Source organism: Branchiostoma belcheri, unplaced genomic scaffold (assembly GCF_001625305.1).
Source record: "Branchiostoma belcheri isolate BF01 breed outbred unplaced genomic scaffold, Haploidv18h27 scaffold11, whole genome shotgun sequence".
NCBI lineage: Eukaryota > Metazoa > Chordata > Leptocardii > Amphioxiformes > Branchiostomatidae > Branchiostoma > Branchiostoma belcheri.
Window position 1 is genome coordinate 4,126,632 of NW_017802491.1, and position 16,269 is coordinate 4,142,900.

The 16,269-nt window shown below is 42.1% G+C and overlaps 2 protein-coding genes across 2 annotated transcripts in view; one reads left to right on the top strand and one right to left on the bottom strand.

Annotated features, from left to right (window-relative positions):
- Window positions 1–16,269, top strand: part of LOC109484781 (centrosomal protein of 95 kDa-like) — a 31,126-nt gene that overhangs the window by 13,742 nt on the left and 1,115 nt on the right. Inside the window, exons 2-17 of the mRNA XM_019788148.1 lie at window positions 9,256–9,307; window positions 9,629–9,757; window positions 9,999–10,217; window positions 10,651–10,750; window positions 11,179–11,339; window positions 11,557–12,226; window positions 12,615–12,827; window positions 12,973–13,120; window positions 13,481–13,573; window positions 13,740–13,812; window positions 13,927–14,034; window positions 14,548–14,714; window positions 14,895–14,969; window positions 15,168–15,320; window positions 15,657–15,790; window positions 16,014–16,098. Coding sequence (XP_019643707.1) covers window positions 9,262–9,307; window positions 9,629–9,757; window positions 9,999–10,217; window positions 10,651–10,750; window positions 11,179–11,339; window positions 11,557–12,226; window positions 12,615–12,827; window positions 12,973–13,120; window positions 13,481–13,573; window positions 13,740–13,812; window positions 13,927–14,034; window positions 14,548–14,714; window positions 14,895–14,969; window positions 15,168–15,320; window positions 15,657–15,790; window positions 16,014–16,098 — 2,574 coding nt within the window. The 5' untranslated portion in view covers window positions 9,256–9,261. The remainder of the gene's footprint in view (window positions 1–9,255; window positions 9,308–9,628; window positions 9,758–9,998; window positions 10,218–10,650; window positions 10,751–11,178; window positions 11,340–11,556; window positions 12,227–12,614; window positions 12,828–12,972; window positions 13,121–13,480; window positions 13,574–13,739; window positions 13,813–13,926; window positions 14,035–14,547; window positions 14,715–14,894; window positions 14,970–15,167; window positions 15,321–15,656; window positions 15,791–16,013; window positions 16,099–16,269) is intronic.
- On the bottom strand, window positions 1,720–8,343 carry LOC109482127. The gene is made up of 4 exons (XM_019784825.1): window positions 8,338–8,343; window positions 6,747–6,849; window positions 5,984–6,238; window positions 1,720–4,547 (listed from the first exon to the last, which is right to left on the bottom strand). The coding sequence occupies exons 1-4, from the start codon at window positions 8,341–8,343 to the stop codon at window positions 1,720–1,722; spliced, it is 3,192 nt and encodes a 1,063-aa protein (XP_019640384.1).

The window sequence follows — 16,269 nt, forward strand, 5'->3', positions numbered from 1 at the left end:
AAAAAAAGTGAATCCCTACCTACCGACCCTAATTTTTTCTGGACTGTAATAGGAAACACAACATTTATTTTGTTAGGCCTTACCAAAAATCATGACGATCGGTCAACTGGTTCTTGTCCTCTTTTGAATATTTTGAAAAAAAAAAGCCCCAGGCAGTTACAATTTAAGCCACTATAGCTAGAGGGCCCAAACTCACGTCATTTCTTCCCCAGCACAAGAGCTATCTACCATCCAAGTTTCATGACCCTAGCATGTCTAGGTAATGAGATGTCAAAACCGGACGTTCAGCTGCAGTACCGTAACAAGCTGCCAGAGGGCCCAAAATCTAATCATTTTGAGGTCTCATCAAGACCTACCCACATACCAAATATCATGACAATCCATATACATGTAAGCCTTCTCAAGTTATTGTGTTTACAGACACACACACACACACACACACACACACACATACATGTACACGAACGCCTCTAAAAACATAACCTTCTTGGCGAAGGTAAATAGACTAGAGTTCCACAATCTCATACCTTCGCAAAATGATGTTAATCCTTATGACTGACAAATAATACATTATTCCCCTGATCATGTAAATAGGATCCTCATTCCCATGAATTATTATGAGTTGATCATATTCTCTAGTATCTCTACCAAAAGACAGTCTTATAATTTTGCACATAAAGTTTTCAAATTGCACCTAAAATTTTTGCCAATGTGCAATTATATTTGCATGTACCTAAAAAAAGGGATTTCGAGCCCTGCAGTTATCTACAATGTACCTCTACCCGTTTATCATTTACACCTGACAGGGGACACTGGTTGAAGACAGACCTTTCTGAGAGCGATGATGTTATTTATTCACAGAATGGATAGAACAGCCTGTTGAAGAAGGTATACGTCCTGCTGAGGGTCAGACAGCTACAATTACAATCATAGTCCAATGTAGCTACTGCCATAAGGCCACCATCTTGATCGATGCTTCAGAACATACCCATATTACTAAGTACATTTGTATTAATTAATTAACCCAAATTTATACTAAGTACAAGCGTAATTGCTCTAGAGTATAAACTTTTTAGCGTGTTGCATATTGATATATTGACCATGTATAAAACGCAAATGGCCTTTTTTGGAGATATCTCAATGTGTTGGAAACTTGGATAATGTATATAATTTCTAAAACCACCCTGGCTAAATTGACACACCGGGTGTGGATATAAAAGACAAAAATTTTTTATATCCACACCCGGTGTGTCAATAGCCATGTGTTCTTCTAAAACTTTTTTTACATAATACATGATTGTATATATATGGATTTAAGTTTACCTGCACACTAGGAAAGACATTAACTGATACAATAACTAATCTAAATCGTCTTGTTTACAGCAAAATGTATTAAATAAAGTTGAGCATGTTAAACATATGACTAAATTCTCGATTTCATTACAGAGTACTAAAAAAATTGCCCTTTTTATAATGCAGCAGCATATTGTAAATTTTATGCTAATTTCAGACATGAAATTTTTCATGTTTGGCAAAAGCATTCTACCAACTAGCTTTTTAAAGGATTGTCTGAAAAAATGGTTCTAGTATTTGGATAATTTGTTTGATAGATATACATGTAGACAGAACTTTTAGGTATGATATACAGTACAAAACAATGCAGGATGCTGTTGGTCTTGGAATTACCAACTCCATTTTGGTGGTGTTTTTTTTAAAGACTTAATTGTTTCCATCTCGAGAGTACCACTCGAAAGTCGGGGCACCATATACATCGTCTGTGGCGGTCAGATTCGTCTGAACGAGTCTCTTGGCGTCTACAGTCAGTGATGTCATGAGTGCGTAACACTGGCTGAACTGACCAGGATTGCCGTTGAAAGTCTCGTGCAGACAGGTCATCAGGTTGGTGTACTTCAGGTTAAAGCTGTCAGACAGAATGCGAGCCCTCGATCCCGGTGGGTAGTGCGAGGTGCTGGGGTTCGGAAGGGTCGGCCACACTCCTTCTTCGTTAAACGGTATGATTGGACCAGTGAAAGTGTAATTCTTTGAACAATGTACATCGTTACATGGGGTGAAAGGGTCTGTATCAGGGGACTGGTCGTCTGGGTTGTTGTCACAGCTTCCTGAAGTGCAGGATTGGGAGGAATTTCCAACGGCAGCAACTAGTTGTTTCCCCTTCCAGATCTCCTTAAACTTGTAGTAGTGGCTGAGCTCTTCTTCGAAGAAGGGATTGCATGGGTCTCCACCCTCGCCCTCCCCGATGATGTACTTGATCCCCTCTATTGCTGAGCAGATGTCAAGAACGCAAAATGGTATGGGCACCTGTTTATCCAGGTTTTCCTTTTTTGGGGCAAAGACTCCTGGATGTGACATGTATAGGTAGATCATGGGGCATAAGATTCTGTGGATATAGAGAGCACCGATTGTACTCATATTGTAGTTTGACTCAGTGCACTTTTGCAATATGTTTACCGATAATGGGTCACAATTGGCATTGTTATCAATGTTTTGGCATTGTTGTGGAATCTCAGCAGGGCGTACTCGAGGAGGAATTTGCCAGAGTAACCTGTGCACTTCCAGAAGATCAGGGTCACATTCTGGCGTCTCTATACCCATGAAGACATCATGGGTGACTTGTTTAGAGAACCTCGCCAATCCCACAGTTAGATTCGGCATGACCCCTCCGGGAAGCTTACCTGGATACTTGGGCCACAGTGTTTGGTTTGTAAAGTTTGGGGCTTCTCCAAGAAAATTAAGGATATTTGCCACCATCGACAAGTGTGTCATCTCCTCTATAACAATACTCTTCAGAAGCATTGCAATTTCCTTGTTGTAGCCGTCCTTGATGCTGTAGTAGGCGCTCAGGTAAGGAGGGATTGTCGCCCATTCAAGCGTAAGAGCTGTACGGAGAAACGGTAATATGACTTCCAGTTGGTTATTGATCTCTAGATCTTGAGCAGTGTCTGGGGTTTCTTCACTTGGTTTTAGCCACTCCAGGATCATGTCTCTCTTTGCTGGGGAGAGATCACGGGTGACAGGCATGTGGTTTGGACTCTCTATGGGTAGACTCATAGCGTAATGCAAGTGATCGGAATTGGCTTGTACTTCATCTTTGGAGGCCAAATTGAAAAGTGGTTTCATAACAGGGTAAAGGTTCTCATACAGTTTGAGAATCGGGTAGATATCTTCGTCCCAAGTGTAGTTTTCTTTCTTGTTGATCTTACAGTATAGATGTGTTGATGTCAGGAGGTTGGGAGGGAAAGAATTGTCACCAGACAAGGTCATTTTGTAGATGTACAACTGGCCAAGCAAGTATGCAGGTCTATTAGGTGGTCGGCGGCTACAGTCAAGACCTCCTTCGTAATTCACGAAAGTAAAAGCTGCTATGCCGTACGCGTTTGTTTTATTAGGCTTGGCATATCCACTGCAGTCAACACGAATGATATCTATTACATCTGCAGGCTCCCCTGTGTTCTGTCTATCATATGGTTGTATACTCAGCCCAACACCTGCTTTTGGTTTCCCGAATTGTGTAGCAAATACTTTTGACGACCAACACGAAATACCACCTGCACCGTGAGGTTTTGAGGGAGGATTTTCAGTTTTAGGCTGTGGAATTCGGAAAACACGATCTCCTGCTGGACCAATGTACAGTCCATCTTGGCGCTCAACAAGGATGGGTGTGCACTGTTTTGGACAATCCTCAGAATCCGGACAGGAGACTTTCTCCTCTCTCACGATCATCAGTGGATACTTTTGCGCTAGTGGTCTCAAGCAAAAAGTTGCTATACCCGAGTTCTTCAATAAAAACCCTGGGTTAGTATATGGAATGCGTCCCAAATTAGTGCAACATGGTGCCAGGAGAGTGTTACAGTCCATGATCCTTCCTTCCACGATTGTTAAAGACGAGGGTTGCTGATGAAGAACAACAAGGAAGAGAGAGCCTTGGTCAAGAAGGTCGCCCTCCAGGTTGGTTGGTAGACTGTTGCTGAGGTCCACAACGACTTTCTTGCTCACATCGTCCACATAAAACGGTGCATTCCAGTAGGTACTGTTCTCTGGTGATTCTCGCGGCACGTTTGGTGAGAGCCACTGAGGACCCTGCCACCACATCATTCTGTTGAACTCAGGTATATATTGCTCTGGATCCAGACTGCCATCCACAGCCGAAATGGTTCCAACAACCCGTCCAAGGGTATAGTTAGGCCTCCTAGAGTCTTCCTGCATCAGATCTACAGTGAACTTGATGTTTAAGATGCCATTGCCTTGCTGACTATACCTAAGCTCGTTGATAAATGTGGAGCCTATATCCACATCCATCCATGTCACATCTGTTAGGATGGAGCTCCAGTAACCAGATCTTCCAGGCCTAGGGTCCCCAGGACACCAAGGCTTCTTACATCGTTGCCATATGTCCATTACTGTGTTTGTCTTGAACTTGCCTTGAAAAGCATCCTCTACCCCGACAACCAGGCCCCACAGCTGTGTGGTTACTAACTCGATGAAAGGGTCCAGGTCTACTATCTTGCCTGCCACAGTGTCGTCACTTCCTGTTAAAAGAAAATTGCTTTGAAAAGTTATAGGAATGAATCAAGAAGAAATCATATATACGCGAGAACTTGATTGCATACATCATACAGTATATTCATTTTATCCATAATTACCTTTGCCAGGAAGGTTATGTTTTCTTTGGCGTTCTTATGTGTGTGTGTGTGTGTGTCTGTGTGTGTGTGCGCGTGTGTTTGTCTTATACAAGTACGTATAGAAATCCAAGAGGCTAAGATGGATTGTCTTGATTACTAAGATAATTAGTATAGCACATCGTGGCTAAGACGGGCAGGAAGAGCCAGGTCTAAGGCCCAATTTATTCACAGTTTTTCGCGACAGCGGAACTGCAGATGTCAGGACTGCCGACAGCGGGGTTAGCTTTTTTCCGCGTAGAGAGGAATTTTATGATCTTTTCCCTGACACTCAGTGACAGTGGAAGAAAATCTCGCAACAGTTCCATAGTAGTCGTACGACAGCTCAGTGCGTGGGACGTTGACTCCCGGACAACTTAAAAGTGTTTATAATAAAGAGCTCCCAACAGCGGGAACAAATGTAGGTCAGTGGTTATATGCAAATTTCCGTATTTCGCCAAGAAGTTTCGCCATATTTATTGTTTGGCACTCTGTTTGAACATTAGTTTGGGCTATTCATGTAACTACATACTGCTTTTTCTGTCTCCTAGGGATACGGTAATATTGTGTGCTGGTGACGATGAGTTTACGTCAGTCCATATAGCCTATTGTACAGGCCGCAAACAATCAAGCTACGGGTAGAATACTAGCTACTGTAGACGTTGCGTCTCGCTATTCATGTGTCTAATATACTGTAAGCCCTATAAATTTCCCACAAAGTTTTAGGGTAACATCCGCAAACTTGATCAGATCAGATTGAAGGAAAGTCTGCCGTCTGCGACCTATGCCTTGCATACAAAAGTGTGCAGGAAAACAACAGCTGTAGCGGCAGGGGTTGACGAACTTGATGAGTTGGATCATGTTTCTTGGGGACTTTTGGGCCATGTGTTTAAAGACCTTCCGACAACGGCGTCCCGACAGTGGCTGTCTGGCTGAAAATCTGTATAAATTGGGCCTTATAGAGGACAACCCCTGCTGACCCAGTCATGAGGGGAAGAAGTTGACATCTGATTCAGGGAGGGATCCGGAAGGCGGCCCTACTGGATGATTAATGATGATTAATCATGAGAGGACTTAAGTCCCGCACCTTATACAGTTATACAAAGACCCAAAGGCAACTGGACTACATGAGTAGTTCTGCACAGGTGTAAAATGTGTCCAGTGGCTTAGACCCACTTTATACACAGCTTTTCGGGACTCAGCAGGAACGCCGTGTAAAGAGAACTCCCGACAGTACTACTCGACTTAAGTGTAGTCCCACTGTCAGTGAAGTTTCTCCCGACAACTTCCGACAAATAACATCTCACCGATGATTCGTTTGCCGACCAGAGGGTCACCTTGGGAGCACTTCCCGTCCTTGTAGCAGACTTTGGTGACAGAACAGTTGACAAACCGGAAGTCACCACTGCCATTTGGGTTCCAGTCACAATCCCCGGTGTAGTTGATGTAGCATGGTGGATTCCGGCTTGCATTAAAGGTGTTGATGTTGAAGTTGACAGGGTCATTGTTGAGAGTTGGGGTGTCGGCAAGGAAGTTCCCAGCGAAATGAAGCCGAGGATAGCCTGGGTGACAAAGGAAATCCAGGCATGTTTAATAACAGTTACAGTACCTGGGCAACAGCGGGATGGGTTTTGTAATATTATTTAAAGATACAATGATGTCATGGTCACTTTATTTATTTTTTGTAAAAGACAATTGTCCATCGCTGCTGCCTTAGAATGTCATATACAATACTATTAAATGAGTACAAGTATTGTATTATTGATATTAGGTACAAGAGCTCAAAGATCCAATGGACAGCTGCAGCCACTGAAGTTCTATATACTGACCAGTGTATATTCAGTACTGTGACTGACTTTATTTGTTCAGACTTATAACTATTCACCACAGATCTAGAATGTTGTAGGATAGATTATACTTGATTATAAAAAGAAGTACATGTATATAATTATATATATTCTCTGACAGGTTGGGAACATCAACTTGTAGAAATTGAAATGTTGTAATACTTATATAAGTTATAGGAATCAGAGATGTGATTCCAAACTCAACATATGCACAAATTCTCACCTGCATGTACTACCCACAGTAGTCCCAGAAACAGGAAGATGCTGATTGTCAGCTTCATCTTCCTTGCTAATTTTGGCAGAGGACTGCCACAGGTGAACTTTGTCTAAACCTGAACAAAAACAAGGAGCAGGCACAGTTGGTATTCAGTTGTTGTTTACAAACTTTAAGTTTAAACCAATGAATAATCACTGGTCATGAATCTTATCTTAATATAAGTTATTTGATCTTTCTGCTCTGCACAGTGTACTACACTACATTGCCAACCATGCATGTGCACTCTTTCAATGTGATCAACTTAGCATAACTCAGGTATTGCTAGCATATTGTCTTGCCTGCTGTGTGTATACCTGAAGTATTGCCCCGTTCAGTACATACCCCTTCTTTGCTGGGCACAAACTCGGCGACTCATCCACAAGACAACAAGTTAAAAGCAGAATAAAAACAATCTGCTGCAGCATGCCAAAAAAGGGGTTCTCTGTCCATTTTGAATTGGCGCGCGGCGTGCTATTCTGCGCTGCGGGTGTCCCCTACACTTCCTGGTCATGTGTCTAAAGCCAGCCGTCGCCCACAATGATGGTCGTGTGATCCTATATACCATCATCAGTCTAAAGTCGGCCAAAGTCCACTATGGGTGCCCAGTAAGTCCTGGTCATTAATCACCATTGCTGGGCCAGCAAGATGGGCCCTCTTATCTTCATCTCAGGGGTTCATCAGGGGAACTACTAATTAATTAGTCATGCATGCTAGCTGGCCCTTTGGCTCTAGCAGTCCACAGTAAATCCATGGGTGGAGAAGTTGGCAGCCTATTATAGTGATTGACAGCCTAAGTATGTTTCAAGAAGCACCTCTTCCTGCACAAGGAAACTCATTAGATAGCTTCATATGGGATACGTATCTTGCAGTAGAAGTGATAGTTCTATACAAACGTGGTGGTGAAGCCAGAATTACATTAACACTTGACAGATTGTCATGTGATGATCTCATTGTAGGTTTATGCCATTGGGTGGTTCACCCAATTAAACATAGCAGATGCACTGACTGTGATTAATAATCTGGTCACTCCCATTACTTACAAACCAGTTGCCTCCACAACATTTTTTTCCACCCAGTATTTTTAGAATAACTGTGTTTACAGAAATGTCATGTTTTCTTACTTAGATTTCTTTTTGAGAATATTAAATAGAGGAGATAAATAAGCTTAACTAGTCTAGAAGAATGAAGACTACTCTGGGTGTCAGAACCACACCCAGATGCAGGACTCAGCTCCCTTTGAACAACCGTGCACACATGAGTTCATTTACGATCATTCTGCCCTAAGCTTGCAGACAACATCCTGCAGTCTTTAATCCCCTCTACTTGTTTGGATATATGGGAGACAATTGGATGTCTGGAGAAAGACGTCTTTAGAGAAAGAATTGTGACTGCCCCAGTGTTCTAGCCAGTGTCAGACGTCTTCCCGTCATTGGGAAAGGGATTGCTTTTCATTGGCACTTGACATGAAAAAATTGAGATGACAGAAAAAAATTCAGGCAGACTAGAATACTGCTCACCCCCATGACAAGTCTTGCGAATGCCAGGCATATACCAGTACCTGCATCTTTGCAGCAACAGGCCTTACCTCCTCTGAATGTATCTCTGTATATACTCAGCAACATTCATCACTACTTGCAGTTACTATTAGAAATTATTCTTAAAGAGAAATGTCCTACCTTTATATAGAAGGAGAGAGGACAAGCTCACGGTGTTGTCAGGTGAAGAACACTCTTGAAAAATACGCCCCCCAAAATGTTACCAAACAGCTTCTGTCATATATTTTAATTGGACATGAAAAATTGCCCAAAGGTTTGTGCCTTCTGAGGTATTTTGGTAAGACCTGGCATGCCCCATGGGTCACCTCTGCGCTACACACACAATTGGCCCTTTGTCAATTGCAAGTTTTGGATGTAAATGTCTACAGCAATGCATTAATACTGCCTCTGGCAATTGTTTTACCTGTCCCAAGACAGTGTATGGTTGATTTGAAAATACATCAACATACATGTACATCCCTTTCTATATATTTTCTGAACACTGATGCCTTCTGAATAAAATTATACATGTATATGTTTGCAGATTCCATTGTGCAGCCTTGACTAGACAGGTCAGTTAGAATACTCAATAGGCCAAATGTAAACAAAAGTAATGATCTCTTTATAGGGTTCAAAATGCCCACTGACACACTCTCGCTGCAAAAGTCGTCCATCAAACTACTAGAAAAGAAGAAGTATGACCCAGGCTAGGCATTCGTAACAATGTTGTGACTTTCTGCGGGTAGCTAAGGGGGACCCTTCTTTATCAACAGTATTATTGGGCTCAATTTGAAAGTATTACTAGAAATTTCACCTGTACCTTGTAATAAAACGTCGACTGCAGGAACTATGTTCAGTATCACATCGCCATGTATAATGCAATAATGCGATTCTAATTTTCCCGTTTCTGATCATGGCCTGATTGTTGTTTTTCTCTTAAGGTTGCCATGGATTCTGACTCATCAAGTTCGGTGGCCTCTGGTGCAGATGAAGGTGTGTATATATGGAGCTAAATGGTACTTTCATTCTCTAGATGTTCGAGTGCTGTTATTGTAGAATCTGATGAACATGTGAAAATTTTATATAAAAAATTATTTAATAGTTGTCCATGTTGACATTTAAATGAGATGATCTTAAAACGTTTATCTCTACAACTATTAGTGAGCTTTAAAGCAAAAGATCCAATGGGACATTTTGTAATAAATTGATAATTGAAACAGTCTATTGCGAAGATTACCCATTTATCATTTATATCCGACACTGGACATGTTGAAGACGAACATTTCTGACAGCGATATATTTATTTGCACACAGAATGGATAGAACTTGCCAACAGCCTGTTGAAGAAGGTACATGTCCTGCTGAGGGTCAGACAGCTGACCGACTGTGATGGTCATCTGCTGGTCAGTCTGTATGAAGGGATACTTGGAGACAAACCACCGGGTAAGTTAAGGTCACAAGTATATGTTCTGTAAAAGTAAATCTTTTTTTGCAGATAATTTTTACCTTCCAATCTAATATGCTGCAGACCAGTTCAGTAATTTACGTTTTCTTCAAAGTTACCATAGATTTTAGGAAGCCAAAAGTAAACATGCACTCAAGTTACTAAATCTACACATGCAGTACTGTTACATTAAGCATGAACTTTATATGAGTCCTTCATGTTGGCAATTCTTGTGTTAAGACTGTATAGTGGACCCTCTGACTAAGGAAGACCACATCCACAACGTCCAGAGTGTGATTGACTCCCTGGCCCTGGACTACCTCCACGTGAACCTGTCCCACATCACGGGGGAGGGCGTGGTCTCAGGCGACACGGAGAGCATCAGGAACCTGCTGGAGATATTTGAAGGTCTGTTCGAGTACCTGGCAGAGGAGATCGAAAGTGAATCTGAACAAGAAGGTAGGAGAATGGTGCTGTTTTTTCTTGTGTACAGGTACATAGTCTAAGGTTTGGTATGTGATGTTGGAGCCCATCTCACACCTTTCATGCACCACCTCTCCAACGGAAGTCAGGTACCCATCTTACACCTGGGTGGAGTGAGGAAAGTCATGTGAAGTGTCCCCCAAAGGCATACGGTTTTGCCCAAAATGCCAGGTATCGAACCCATGACCTCTCAATCTTGTGTCTGCTAACCTAGTAATAGTAACCAGTAAGCCATTGGATGCCACCTGTTAACAAAAAATGCTACAACCTGTAGTCATGTGTAGTACACTTGTTGAGAACTATAGGTTATTCATCTTTATTGCCCTCTGTAGTTGTCCTAGATTGTCACCTCGACAGACAATAATTATACATTGTAATTTCCCATATTGTATTTCCCTGTCTCCCCTAGATGAGCTTGAGGGTGCACCCCAGGACCCGTATGCCTTCTCCAGACAGGGCCAGTCCATCATCACAGATGTACTGGATGAAGAGTTGGGCACTTTTCATAGGTACATTTTAGTTGTTCAAACTATTTCTTACTATCCCATCATTGATACATTGTAGTATGATGATGAGTCATTTGCTGGACAAGTAATATTCAAATCCTTCCAGGATAAGAAATATTTCATGATTCTACATGTAACCATTGGGGCTCTGTACTAGTGTGCTTGTAAAATGTTTGCACGTTAAGTGCACAAGCTACAACATACATGTCATGTACGTGTAAACTGCTGTAACTGTATACAGTGAATAGGTGTACTCACCTAAAAAAATTAGGTGCACAACTGATAGTATTTTGGGTGCATAACATAAAAGTATCAAGTAATTTACTAGGAGGTGTACAAAAGTGGATGGTATGCATCCAGTATCTCAGGCCCTGGTACCAGTACTTGATAAGTTTGAGATACTCAGCCCTGCTGATTCTCCCCTTCTCCAGGACAGAGAGACCTGTCCCCCCTGCCACAGTGTCTGCAGCCCCGGCACAGGACAGTCTGGAGGAGGGGTCCACAGATGACCTGATAGAGCTGGGAGACAGCAGATATGTACACAGGCACAGTCCACCTACTAAAGGTTCACCAGTCAAACCTACCTCAACAAGTCAGTAGTACATGAATTATTGTATCTGTAAATTATATATACATGTATCCAGTCTGTTGAGTAACTGTACAGTTTCCTTGTGTATCCCATTACCTGGATGTCTAACCTTTATTGATGCTCTAAATTGCATAAAAGATAGATTGTATTTTGTTCTGTTGAAAGAGAAGATGAACCCATTTGGTTTTCCCTTTAACTGTTGAAATTTTACCCTTGTCAGGACTTGATGACACGTACAGTAAACCAGCAGCAACTCAACCAGCCACAGTTCCCAGTGCAGTACCAGTCACATCTGCCTATGTTCCTCCACTGGCAACCACAAGTGTTACACCTTCTACCATTCCCACACCAATCCTCCCTGCTGTAACAACAAGGCCAGACGACACATCAGACCTGAGGAGGATCTCCACAGTTCCCCCCTCTATAGCCATCCCCATCTCTGTCACAAGAACTCCTACTGCAGCCCACAGAGATGTCAGTGATATCCACACTACTCTACCCAGCAGGAGAGTTCCCACTTATTCTGATGCAGTGGAGGCACCAGTTACATCAGCTGCAACAATACCAACTGACGAACCACAGCCTGTAGATCCTTATCTTCGTGTGTCTCAGGGTGTTGCTCAACCTCCTCTGGAAGAAGATAGATTTCCAGGACAGAGACTTCAGACCCAACCTATCAGACCCCCCAGGGATGCTGGAAGAGATGAAGAGACAGCTCCAAAGAGAGTGCATTTCATGGGTGATACAGGTAGGACTCCCACCAGGAAGATAGCTGGGATGGACAGAAGGAGTGATGAGGAAGAGGAGGACAGAAGGATGGGGGAGGATGAAGAGGTGCTGGACCACCAGAGGAGGCTGAGGCAACTGGAAGAGTTCCTAGAGAGATCACGGTAATATCAGGTTGAACCTTGCTCTTAATTGATATGGAATTGAGTGAGTGAGTGAGTGAGTTGACTGTTACTGTGCTTGACTTGACATGATTGTATCAAACTGAATTTATGGAGCAAGATGGCACTTTGAATTTTTCTGGCTTCCTACATTCATAGTATGCATCAAGTCTTGTATCGAAAAAGTGTACAAGTGTACTGTTGAGACTTTTACACTGATGTATTTAATGGCACCATTCTAAACAATAAATTATTTCTTTGCAACTTAAAACCTCTCTACATTTTCCAATGTTCAAGAATTGAACATTCCTCTGAAGTAGACTAATGTTTCTATGATTTTATTGAAGAATTACAGTTACATGTATGTTTTCCTCCATATTGTCCCTGGTAGTGAGGAGGTTCGGCGTCTGATGGTGAGAGAGGATGAGGAGTTGTCCCAGCACAGTGACAGTGCTGTAGACTATGAGACAGAGGAGACCAGTCAGGATACAGACACCAGCAGCGGTGTGGAGGGGGCGTACAGGAGGACGGACATGTTACGGGCACAGAGGGACCCCCTGCGGGGTCTACGGGCTGAACAACGGAAAAGCCCACCAAGGAGAAGGTACATTTTACATAATTATTATAAGTTTAGTTTGGACATGATGTTTCAAGTGTGCTGTTAGACAAATTCAAGCTGCAACAATAATGTATTTTGCTTTTCCCCCAGGAAAAAATCTAAGAGTAAGAAATCCTGTTTTTATTTTCAGATCTCCCTCTCCGGTTTCGTCGCCGGCCCGTAGGAGGGTGAGGTTCCAGGACATTGATGATGCTCTGGACGGGGACGCCACGGGGAGGCTGGGTCCCATCCGCAGGGGGCTGAGGGAGGAGAGCAGGGGACAGCACACTAAAACTAAGGTTACTGTAACAAATTTGCTCAGTGCTGGGCCAGAGGACACTTCTAGGCACTGTACTAAATTCAGGTTACTCTAACAACATCCAAGTTAAATCAGAGATATCAATGGTGAAGACAACATTTAATCACCAAGCATGATGACTAACTGACCCACTTGGTTTTGCGGTAGAAACAATCATAATAATGGAACGCAGAGCACATATTGATTGTGTGATGAAGCCACAAACATAAAACCACAGCATTGTGGCTTGGAAATGAAGCCTAAGTTTTAACATTATATTTACAATACTTAATGTTGTATATCAGTATCACAAGTAAACCCCAGTACAGTGGATTTGACATCTTTTTTGTACACTTTTCAGATTCTGGACTCCATCTACAGAGATGAGTTTGAGAACATTGCAACAAGTGAGCTACGAAAACAGGCAGAAATCAGGAGGAAATCCAATCAAAAGGTGCCTCTCACAAATATATAACTTTTCTTCTCATCATGAAATGTTTTTTCGGAAACATTCATTGACTGAAATTAGTCTACTGTTGGCTTCATAGGAAATAATGCTGTTTCAAACACTTGAACTTTAAAGTAGTTTGTTGATACTAACTTTGTGCTCTTGCTCTCAGGATAAAATCTACAGGAAAGCTACCCTGCAGTCTCCAAAGCAGACAAAATACAGGCCTGGAACCAAATACAGAGGTATAAAACACTTTGGCTTTCCTTAAGTGCTCTTGAAAGTTGGAGATAACTTACCATCCAGTTTTAGAGTTATCAGTATGAATTTCTGTCTGATAGTTGTTCCTATCATTACAGTGCCTGTCAGTGGAGGTTCTTCTCGACTAGCGGATGACAGGAATGAGAGAAGGAGGAAGAGAAGTCGGTCAGCCAGCCCTACAACCCCAGGCAGGGTAGATAACACCAGTAAGTCTCGCTCTGTTGTTCATATTACTAATAGTTAGTACCATATTTCAAGACTCTTCACATCACAGTTCGATGTGACCCCCTAGCCTGGTGCATTCATTCTTTAACATCCTTTCATGTTTGCTGCATTGCTGTAGCTGTCAGTCATTTGCACTTAAGAGCTGTAGTACATGGACCAGGGACAGCATTTCAGTAACAGGGACAGGGATGTTGTTTTCAGTACCATGGACAGTGTTTTCAGTACCTGGGATGGGGTTGGTGTTTTCAGTACCAGGGACAGGGATAGCGTTTTCAGTACCAGGGATAGTGTTTTCAGTAGCAGGGACAGCATTTTCAGTACCAGGGATAGTGTTTTTTTAGTACCTTAGACAGGGTTGGTGTTTTCAGTACCAGGGACAGTGTTTTCAGGTACAGTGCATTAACAATTCATTGCTCCTACCTCAAAAAAGGCTTCAGAACAACCATAATGATTACATTTACCAAGTGTTAACAAAGTGTGTTTGCATATTGCAGTGACGGTGAAAGACAACGACCTGCTGCCTGTACTCATGGAGGAGTTCCCATTCCTACACGTCTCCCCACACACCATGGCTAACATGTGGAGGAGACAGATGAAACAGATAGAACAGATCACCAAGATGTCTGAACCTGTCAGCAAGAGAACCAAGACTCAGAAACAGGCAGGAGACATTCTTTTACTCTGCAGTCAGCTGATTTCCTCAAACGTGTTTTTGACAAGTTGGTTTTATAAAGTACATGTATGATAAGAGAGTTACATCTGTGTACGTACTAGTAAATGTATTTGCAAATTGGACAGAAAGGTTATGAAATCTACTAAATAGTTGATTTTCTTTCTGTAGTTTGAGGATGCCAAGAAGAGACAAGAGACCATGCTGAAAATTCTGGACAAGGAAAGACAGCACCAGCAAAGGATGGTAAGGCTATCATAATATGGATATTCTTAATAAACATAGAAATATTTCACTGTGAATTTTCTTTTTCACTGCCAATTGCTGTTGAAAAATTCACAGCAACTATTTGTACAGTATGTGAAGGCAAATTATTATAGTTTTAGATGCTATTGATATGTTTATGATTGTTTGAAACTATGAAGATTTGTGTTGCCATGTTAGAAAGATCTGCGTGAGAGGAGTAAGCAGCAGCGCCAGGTACAGCGTGCTGTCCAGCAGAAGAGACAGCAGTCAGCCAGGGCCAGGAGGTACTACGATGAGTACCAGGTCAGGATGAGGGCCAAGATGCTGAAGAGGAAGACAAGAGAGGAACAGGTCAGGAATGGGTTTCCTCACAAATTCCTCTCAATAAAAATATTATTGTTTTAACAGGAGTTTGTCATGCTGAAGTAGCCATTTGGCTACCAATTCTCTATTGTTTACAGGGTTAAGCAGCAGGGAAAAGGTTAAAAATACATGTCTTGGCTTGGAGTGACTTTGATGTACAAGTAGTGTGGATAATTACCCATTTTCCAGATTTTTAATGCAAATTGGTTATCAATTTGAGCATTGGAATGTGAATATGTAACCCTGTGAAATGATTTTTATCTGTACTTAGTACACTGTACATGTACATTGTCTTACTGGTATGGTACAACATATTTCACACAGATCTTTAAGAAGCTTTTTGAGGAAGGCCTGGGGATCCAGAAGACACGGATACGAGACCTGAGACAATACGCTAAGGAGAAGAGGGACCACGTGGCTCAGAGACAGCAGGATGAACTGGAGTCCATGGAGAACTAGTATCCTTTGTGGTGGAAGTTTTTCCATTGTATGCTTTTTGCCACTTGTAGCTTCAGTACACACTGAACCAGTTAATAGCCCTGATAAAGATGACAGACAGTTATCTAAATATCGGCTTGTCAAACAAGTGGTTATGAATAAAGAGCTTTGCTCATTCATTGTAAAAATTGTTTTGTATGCATACTGAAGGAAGAAGTAGAAATTCCTTGACCATGTCCCCAGCTACCGTGACCAGTTCAGCATGCTTGCTGAGACTCTGACCAGGGAGAGATATGAGCTGCAGATACGTGACAAAGCCCAGGCAAAGGTAGGCTAATGTTTATACTTACATACCATTCATGTACATGTACACTGCCTCCAAAGATGTGTAACCTAACTACTGTTACTTTAGCTTTTGTAATCTGTTGATGGTATTTTTGTAAAATCATAACACTCTGCCAACAGTTACTCTAATGAATGTGTACACTGATAAAGGAGA

Coding starts and splice junctions, on each gene's coding strand:
- LOC109482127 (XM_019784825.1), bottom strand. Junction 6,239..6,746: donor ACTGTGGGTAGTACATGCAG/GTGAGAATTTGT, acceptor TTTGTCACCCAG/GCTATCCTCGGCTTCATTTC. Junction 4,548..5,983: donor GGTCGGCAAACGAATCATCG/GTGAGATGTTAT, acceptor TTCTTTTAACAG/GAAGTGACGACACTGTGGCA.